Source organism: Chenopodium album, chromosome 12 (assembly GCF_948465745.1).
Source record: "Chenopodium album chromosome 12, dcCheAlbu1.1, whole genome shotgun sequence".
Taxonomy (NCBI): Eukaryota; Viridiplantae; Streptophyta; class Magnoliopsida; order Caryophyllales; family Amaranthaceae; genus Chenopodium; species Chenopodium album.
Genome location: NC_137845.1, coordinates 2622909 through 2632310, shown reverse-complemented (window position 1 = coordinate 2632310; position 9402 = coordinate 2622909). Strand labels below are relative to the sequence as shown.

Sequence of the window (9402 nt, the reverse complement as noted above, 5' to 3'; positions counted from 1 at the left end):
ATCACTTGGTTTTTCATGTTTATACTCTGTAGTTTGTGGACTTTGGTCTTGAATTCCATTTGACAAAGAATGAAGACGGAGTAGAGGGGCGATTATCTATACACGAGAGTTCCCTAAGATTGGTATAGAAGCAAGGTAAAGCTTGAAGATATGACAAGGAAAAATGCTTGCTCTAAACAAGCAATGCTAGTCATCTCCAAAATCATGCATTTGAATTGGAACAATCTCTTGGGATATTTTGGAAATTTCTCTAATTCACAAGTGTTACGAGTATTTTGGGAATCCCACTAGAATGGAAGGCATTTTTGTCATTACGAGTATAGATCTGCTACTATAAAGGAAACATAAAATTATAAAAAGAACATTAAGAACCAAGGCTCTGTAACTTCAAAATGCAGAGAATTCAAATTACTAAGTTGTAATAACAAAAGAAAACTAGCTAAATTTCAATCTAACTAGTCCTATTGGGTCAAAAGAACCATGCACCATAAATGTTAAGATTATTCACAAATATTCAGCTCAAAAAGAAGCAAAAGGAAAGACACTATTACACTATATAGACATGGTTCACTTCTGTGGTTTGTTAGTATGTTTTAACTAGCCTTTTTAATCCCACAATTGAGAGAGAGGATAACTCTCAGAATAATGCCCCGTTGCTACCATTTGGTAAAGAGAGGTAAGTAAAAGCTGCACTCCATTCTTGCTTGGCAGATTCAGGGACCCTCTCAACGCTATTGGTCAAGGGCCTCCACGTCCCTTCATAGATATCAGACAAGACCCATTTCACCTTCGCTGGGGCATCGTGAAAATTGAAGTTCTTCCAAGAAACTTTTGCCTTTGATTCAGCCTTCTTCCGCTTAGGGGTGGCAGAGTCAGGCACAGGCTGCAAAAGCAACATCAAAGCTATTATGAGCACCAGGACACCAGGTTTCTGATAGCCTGACTTGGGCAGATTATGATACTCAATAGTCAATGCCCTGTATTTTTCTTTAGTTTCTAAAGTAGATTATGTTCAACTTACCAAACCATTAGCATCATCTGTTTTATTCTTTCTCTTTGTAGAACTTCCTGTTTGGATATAGTGGAGCACTTCCTTCTTTGACCTGAGCCTAACCTTTGTCGCTTTCTCTATATAGTACTGCCAAGGATGAAGACCAAGTAGGTTAGCTCACAAGGGTTAATATTAGCCCCCAAAAGGGGAAGAAGAGACAAGGAGAGCAATATATTGGCATATAAATACAGAGACATGCAGGAGTAGAACATAATTTCAACATATCAGAAGAGAAAACTCTTGCTTTGTTGCACAAAGAACAAGTTGGAGTAAAGATGAAATTTATGAGCAAATGGCACAGAAGAGTATAAGTAGAGAATATAGTAATGTGTATGTGCCCTAAAAATAACCTTGAGAGAGATGCTCTTTGTTCCTACCAGCAGCTGATAGCATCGACTAAATGTATATAGCTTTAAAATGACGTCATAGTTTCAATAAATGCTATGCGCCTTTCAGTTTGTTGGTTCAGATAAAAAGCTAGAATTAATCATACCTTTATAAGCACTCATCAGCTTAGATATAGATCCAGAAACAATTAGTCAACATAAAGTTGGAACGACAAAAGTCCACAATGTTGATCAGCCAATCAAAATCAGTTCTACCCATTGGTTCAAGAAGTGTATAGGTATGCATTCAGTACAACCAATAACGATAGTTTAAAATGAATCTGTAGAGAAAGTAGAATCTTGAACCTATATTCCCAATCTGCAAATATGAATGCACTTTACTCTACAGTTTATGGCCATTTGGACTCTATTCATGAACCCTTTAGTCAAAAGTTGCACATAGGTCTTGTTCTTTACACTTCAAAAAAGTAAATTTTAATCCAGATCAGATTTATTTGTTCAGTCCAGGGCTAATTAATTCAACCAAGTTCTGTTTAGAGCTAATAAGTTCATTTCAGTTCAATTCAGGGCCAATAAGTAAAAAAGTTCCATTCAACATATAATGAATAATTCAGTTCAATACATGACTAGTATGCTCAGTTCAGTTCAGTACATCACTAATATACAAAATTATTGCCTAGACCCTCTAAATATTGCAAGTGAAATCTATATTATCCCCTAATGTTCGCATAATCATTTAAATTTCTCTTTTTTCAACCAATGATCCCCCTTGCTTGGATCTAAGCAATAACAATAACAAATCCTGAACTCGCGTGTGAGTATTATTTGTGACATTCAGAGTGTGTCTCTAGGCCATAAAAAGGAGAGTTGCGCTAGGTCTGTGGCAGCCAGTGTAAAAACTTAGTCACATGATCTCATGGATCTAAGCAACACTGCAACAGATGTCAAGAATATTACCTAGACCCACTAAATATGTTCCTTTCACATTTATAATAGTGCAATGTTTATCTATGGCTGTTGAGGACAATACATCTTCTACTTTTATTAGTGAAGTCACACTGTCACAATAGTAATTCACCAAAATTATGGCACCATAACTTTTATGAAAAAATAAGGAGCAAACTAATGTAAAATCAAGTTAAAATGTACTTTAGAAAAGCAATGACCAGGTTTGGCAAACACCTAGTCAAAGCAAGTATCAACTTAGTAAAAGCCAGCCCTAACATCTATGGTGTTTACAAGTCAAAACCAATATTTTTGGATGTATAAAAAGATGTATAGATAAATCAATGGTCTAAAAGATTTGGAAAAGCCAGTGTTGCTTTTTGTATATGATTATTCCCTGTGACCCTTGTCTAATTACTCTGCAAAATTGATTTCAAAACACGCTCCTCCAAAAATTAATGTGATTACAACGGAAAATCAATGACTTTCCTGTTATCAATCAGATTCAAGAAAATGAACTGAGAATGATGTTATTACTAGGGTAATAAAAGCCAAACTTAAGAAAATGAATGTGAATACAAGGAAAAATGAGAAGAGTGATGGTGTGACTGTAAGAGAATTATGTAATGATAGGGTGATGAGAGGTAAAGAAAAGGGATCTATTACCCTCATTTTGATGTAATAGTTACACTAGGGGGAGGATGGGTAACTATTACCCTCATTTTGAGGGTAATGATTTCTCCATATCTCTCTTTTCCTCGTGCCACAACCACCTTATTCTATTTGTAAAAACCTTACCTCCTTCAAGAATACCTCTAATCAATTATGTTTTTTCTAGTTTGACTTTTATTACCTTATTATCCCCAATCCAAGCATGCCTTTTAGAGATAGATGAACTTCCAAACAAACTGATTTGATCATTTAAAGCCACATTAAGCAGTAAGAAAATGTGAGTAAAAGGAAAACAAATATAGAAAGGAGCACCAAAAAAAAACCTTTGTAAATATTTTCGAATGAAAAGATTTCTTTAAGGAAAGGATACATACGAAACAATATTCAGTAGATGTAGGACACATAAAATAAGAATCAGGACGGAACAGTAAAGTGAAAATCGTAGAATAAAGGGTTAAAAAAAAGTTCTCAGGATTAAATTCACCTCCGAAAGTCTAAATGCTAGCTTCTACATGATTTTCTGATTACTTGCCATAACTATTCATCTTAATCGAATTTCAGGAGGCAGATACAAAGGCTTCACTCCGGGGTTGGATTGAAGCAGTGAGTTCCATAATCTCAAATTTAACAAGGAATTCTTTACCAATTACTAGATATACAATGATATGACGAAGCATGGTATGCCTTCTACCTAGTTGGGCCATTGACATACGGACTTTCAATCTTACCTTTAAGTACCAACACAGGACATATGACAATTTAACAGGGTATGGGCCAAAAATCCCAGAACAATTAGAAATTGGTAAAGTACAACACTATGGTGCACCCATGGCGTATATTAGTTATCGAATCCACATTAACATACTGCTCAACATGCATTGCTTGAAGTTAGGAGCAGCCATGACAAAAAGTGTGCACTAAGTAACAAATGGCCAATGAAACCCTAGTTCACCTATGAGTAACTTTTCGTAACTAGATTGAATCATTGAATAGAACCTTAGTTATTAGTGATTAGTCTGATTACCAGCCAAAAGTTTACTTATTTGATAATCTCGTTGAAAATGCTTCCTACTGTTGACTTTGCTGTAACCCTTGAATGGCTTGAAAGCTTTCAAATACATGAGGAGCCAGATTAAGAAAAATAAAAATTAAGCTTCAACCACTGTGTAGCCATAAATGCAAAGTGCAAAGACTATGAATCTTCAAGCCTTCAACTACCGACACATGCAACAACTGCAGAATCTACCAAATGCCAAACTAGTTCACTAAGTTTTGGCCTGAATTAAGCTCAGTTAAATGAGCACTCCAATACAATTGAATCTCCTTAATCATGTAATCATCATGGACCCTACGGAACGTGTTTCTTCATCCTCTATAGCCAACCTAATAAGGCATTCCTAATTTACTATCAATAACAGGTCATGATTTACTTCTCCTACGTTAACTCGCGAGCATTTTATGACACCTCAAGTCTTATATACCCTGTTCGTCTATCACGAAACAATGACTAACATACCAATTGCTTTCACTTAATTCCGGATCACCACACTACCCTCCCAGAGAAGGAACTTTCAGGCACTACAAACAATAACTTGTTACAAACACTCAATTAAACAATTACCAAGCATGACCTCACTAAGCATAGAACTAATACACTATCAGATGAAGAAAAAAAAAAAGCAACTCTGGAATTATGTCAATTATATAATGAGGGTATTTCCCTGGTACAAATAATGCCAAAAAAAGTATCAAAACTACTCTATCCATCCCAAAATTTTCTTCAAAAATCACTTTTTGCAGCATCCCATAAAAATGCGGAATCTTACATTTTAAGTATTTAGACAACACAAATTAAAGTGTAAAGTTAATTGTTGGGACAAACACAAACTCGTATATACTTCTTCCGTTTTTTTAATGCAACACACGTCTTTGACACACTTTTTTTTAGAAATTTAGAGTAGATAAATGAGCAATTTATCAAACTAATTTGACTACGGCCCTAAATTAATTTTACTTATTCTCTATTATATTTTTCTTTACAAATAATCTGAAATTATTTTTGTAAGGTACGTCTAAAAATTATACTCAGTATGGATTATATCTCATATCTATAACAAAACTCGAAAATAATTTAAAAACACTCGAACATCAAGGAATAGCACCAAGTGCACAGGTAACAAAGTAAACAAACACAAGTGCACAACATCAATAAACCAAATAATCTGTAGATTACCCAATACTCGTACGACAAAGTCACCAACATTTCAATTCGAATTAATTAATTAATTAATCAAACCTTCCCCAAATATTAAAAGCAAATTCATACTCTAGAAAGAAAATCTTTATCCAATCATAAAACTAAAAAACATAAAATCAAATTAAATCAGTATTTTAAAAAAAAAATACCTTATCGCGAGAACCTTTAGAAGCACCGGAATTCCTAACACGCTCTTGAACCACCCAATCAGAAGACAACCAATCAGGATTCGGCACAATAGTACAATCGGACGGCTGAGATTCATCCCCGGCAGCAGTTTTCTTACCGGATTTCTTCTTATTCCCATTCGAAGTTACTCCTCCGCCCTTCTCATCGGGAATCTGCGCCGGAGAATCCACCGCAACCGGATCAACAATTGGAGGGTTGACCCCATTTGAAGAAATCGGGTTTGGATCAATGAAAGCTCCTGATTGCAGAAGCGGGTCGGGTTCAAAAACGCCGAAATCCTCCATTTGAGAGAGAAAGAAGAGAGAGAAATTTATTGAGAAAAGAGCTGGAGATTTATTGGTGTAATATGAATTAAAGGGGAGTATTAAATAGGGAGGTGTATGTTTTTGGGGGAATGTCGAGGAGAAATTAAGTGGGGTTTAAAGGAAGAAGAAGAAGAAAGAGAAAGGATCTGACTCACTGATTGTTGCAATTTACTGCTCACACAATTTGGTTTGTACTTGACTGTTTATTATGTCTACAAATAGCATGGAATATTTTTTTTTTATAATTTTCAGGATTTTCCTAAATTATTGCTAATTTTGAGAAGAATATCAGAAACGATTTCTTTCTAGATTAATAAGGGGTGGTTTGTTAGGAGGGTATCTTGAGTGATCTCCTAATGTGTACACTCTTTATTTCCTAATCGTCTTTATTTGATTTGATGAGGAAGTTTCATATGCCTAAAGTATCACGGATATAGAATCGGATTATTATCGGATCACTGTTACAGAATTGTTGGGCTTATCACTATGATAAAGCTATTCTTAGAATGTAGACTTAAATTTTATGCAAAAAATATTAGTGCAGTGGCAAGTGAAGGTGGTCAAAATGATGCATCTGTTATTAGAATGATGCTTATGTTATGAAACAAATGAACCATGAAGCAATAGCAATTAACATACCCACAGCAGCGCACAAGATGGTGTAGCCAATTTAAGCTCATCAATTACCCGCCAATTCCAAGTTAAATGAGGGTAGTTAACTTGCTTGTTGAGCAAGGTCCTGAAAAATGCGGCGACAATTAAAAGAAACTGTGGGGGTTTGAAATTACCTTGTATTCTGTAATGAGCCTTTTGCTTTCCTATTGGTTGACATTAGATTCGTTGCAATAATTATACTGGATAGCTCTTAACTATGTAATGATTTTGTATTATATAGGGTTACAGGATGGCATGTATGACACATGAATATGACAGCCTTTCGAGCTATAGTAATATCACAAATTTTTAAAAAAAGCCGGTGTTCTATAACATTATTGAATGGCGGATTTTACGGACAAGAAAACTGCCATGGCACGTGCTTCATAATGATTGCCAAAATAAAGAAACAATAGAACTTTCTCTCTCCTCGATTTTCTCTCTTCATTCACTCATTCACTTCAGCTTTCTCTCTCCTCGTTTTTCTCTCTCTAAAAACCAATTAACTGGCGATTTCGAGCGTGTTCTCTCTCTTCCATTGTTGCTCTTCGAGCTTTTTCTCTCTTTTCTTTCACTTGTGAAGTTGTTTATCGCTTAATTCTGGTTCGTTTACTTATTTTTTTTGAGATTTTTGTTAGTTTAAATTGTTTTGGTTCTTCGATTTTTAGGTTTTTTGATTTTGATTTTGTTTTCGTTTTTTGTAGTGTTTGTTTCAGCAATGGTGAAGAAGAAGATTACAAAGAAGGCTGTAGATGCTGAAGAAGGTGTGTTTATTTAAATTTTTCATCATTTTTTCAAATTTTCAATTGAATTTTCGCTTATATATGTCGAATTAGTAGTGCATGTTATTTTTTATAGTTTTCTGTTGATTTATTATGCATATTATGATAATTGAATTTTAATTTTGAAGTTATTATGTATAATTTTGCTTTATTTTATTGTTCATTGTGATAATTGGTTCAAAATTTGTTATACATGTGTTGTGGTGTTGTTATATGTGAAACAAATTTTGCATGTTTGTTTTCAGAAGTTTTATTCATTATTCTTCAAATTTTGTATGTTAGGTTTTAGTTAGATTATGAGAATAGTATGCATATCTGCATTGTGTTTGTGTATATGTGTTTGAGTACCAGTAATATGTGCATTGTGCATTGTGCATTGTGTGTGAGTAATATATACATATGTTATTTATATGCATGACAAAGGTCACTTTATGCTGTTAAAAGGGTCACTTTATGCCGTGAAAAGGGTCACTTTATGCTGTTAAAAGGGTCACGTTTTTATTTAAAAGGGTTACTTGTTGTAGTTTAAAGGGTGACTTTATGCAGTGAAAAGGGTCACTTTATATATTTAAAAGGGTCACTTTATGCTTGTTAAAGGGTTACTTTTTCAGTTAAAAGGGTTACTTGTTGTATTTTAAGGGTGACTTTATGCAGTTAAAAGGGTCACTTTTTGCATTTAAAAGGATTTTTATGCATATATTCTGAATTTTCCCATGAGTAATTTGTGAATTTGTAATTTATGGTTATCCTCTGTATTAATTAGATATAGGTGGTTCAATAGGTGGATATCGTTATAAATCGCCTTCAAGGGGAAAAGCAATGGGTAAAGAGCCTGCTAAGGTCAAAACAGTACCTAAAAAGAACAAGACAGTTCCTGAGAAGGACAAACCAGAGTCTAAAACTGTGAAGGCTAAAACTGTTCCTAAGAAGGCCAAAGCAGAGTCTCAGAAGGTTAAAGCAGCTCCTAAGAAGTCTAAAATTGTATCTAAGAAGGCCAAAGCAGATTCTGAATTGCAAGTGGTTTCTGATTCTGATTCTGATACTGTTGTGTAAGTATAAATTTTTTTTGTTTTGCATTTTTTAATTATATATATCATGATTCTGATTCTGATATTGTTTAAATTATTTTTTTTATTATTATTATTTAGGGAAAAAAGACCCTTGATTGCAAGGTGTAGACCACACACATTGGAATTAATGATGAGTACTTTTAGTCCTAATAAAAAAAAAGTTGTTGAAGAAATAGGTTTTGGTGGTTTATTACATCTGAAATTGAAAACTTTGAATCGTCAAATGCTACATTGCTTGTTGAACACTTTAATGGTGGTAGCTGCATGTTTACTATTGCTGCTGGTAAAGAGTTTGTAGTTACTAAAAACGATATATGCGATGTCTTTGGCTTGCCTATGAGTGAGATTGTTGTTCCTGAACTTCAGAAGAATCCTGAAGAAGGTAGTGTAGATAAACGTATCATTCAGTCATGGAGACTTGATTATGGTCTTACTGAGAAGCAACCTCTGCATTTGTCAAAAGTGGAGTCTAGGATGGTTGATTTGGATGATGGTAGGGAAGAATTCAAGAGATGTTTTGTGCTTCATGCTATGTCTAGCTTCTTAGCTCCTACTACTAATAGGACTGTTTCATTGAAGTTACTGAAGGCTGTGGAAGAAGTTGATGAAATCAAAACATTTGATTGGTGTTCATATGTTTTGAAAAAATTAAAGAAGGCTGTTGTGAAGTATAAGAATGATGAAAATGCTCAAAATGTAAGTGGTTGTTTGCTAGCTTTGCAAATTATGTATTTTCATCGATTAAATTTCCAAGGAGAAAAGGAAAGTAGTACCCTTCCTTTGATTCAACATTGGACTGATGCGAAGATTAAGAAGCGGATCAATTTGGAGATCAAAGCTGGTGATTTTGGGCAGGGACCATTGGATACCCATACATATCCTGTTTCACAGCCTGAAATTAGGGATCCCGTTGTTAAGCAAACTTGTGGTCAAGGGGCTTCTACAAGTGGTAGAAGTAGCCGCATTCTTGCATTTGAGCTTCCAGAAAATGTGATGACTGATGATGAAATTAAAGAAATTTCAACTGATGTAAGTGTTCTTTTTTTTTTTTTTTTTTATTTAGTTATTATCTCTTTATGTGCACTAAAGTTACCCTTTGTGTGCACTAAAGTTACCCTAAATAGTCAGTT

General features: G+C 34.4%; 1 protein-coding gene across 1 annotated transcript; it reads right to left on the bottom strand.

Moving 5' to 3' along the window:
• Positions 1-380: 380 nt before the first annotated feature.
• Positions 381-5953, bottom strand: LOC145571594 (methyl-CpG-binding domain-containing protein 6-like). Its single transcript, XM_081630628.1, has 3 exons — positions 5422-5953; positions 1022-1138; positions 381-883 (listed from the first exon to the last, which is right to left on the bottom strand). The coding sequence occupies exons 1-3, from the start codon at positions 5743-5745 to the stop codon at positions 638-640; spliced, it is 687 nt and encodes a 228-aa protein (XP_081486754.1). The 5' UTR covers positions 5746-5953; the 3' UTR covers positions 381-637.
• Between the last annotated feature and the right edge of the window lie 3449 nt (positions 5954-9402).

What these genes read in the sequence shown, in the direction of transcription:
- LOC145571594 (XM_081630628.1), bottom strand. Translation starts at nt 5,745, where the DNA reads ATGGAGGATTTCGGCGTTTTTGAACCCGACCCGCTTCTGCAATCAGGA. An exon ending in CTAAAGGTTCTCGCGATAAG is followed by an intron (nt 1,139 to 5,421) that starts GTATTTTTTTTT and finishes CATCCTTGGCAG; the next exon opens with TACTATATAGAGAAAGCGAC. An exon ending in CAGATGATGCTAATGGTTTG is followed by an intron (nt 884 to 1,021) that starts GTAAGTTGAACA and finishes TTGCTTTTGCAG; the next exon opens with CCTGTGCCTGACTCTGCCAC.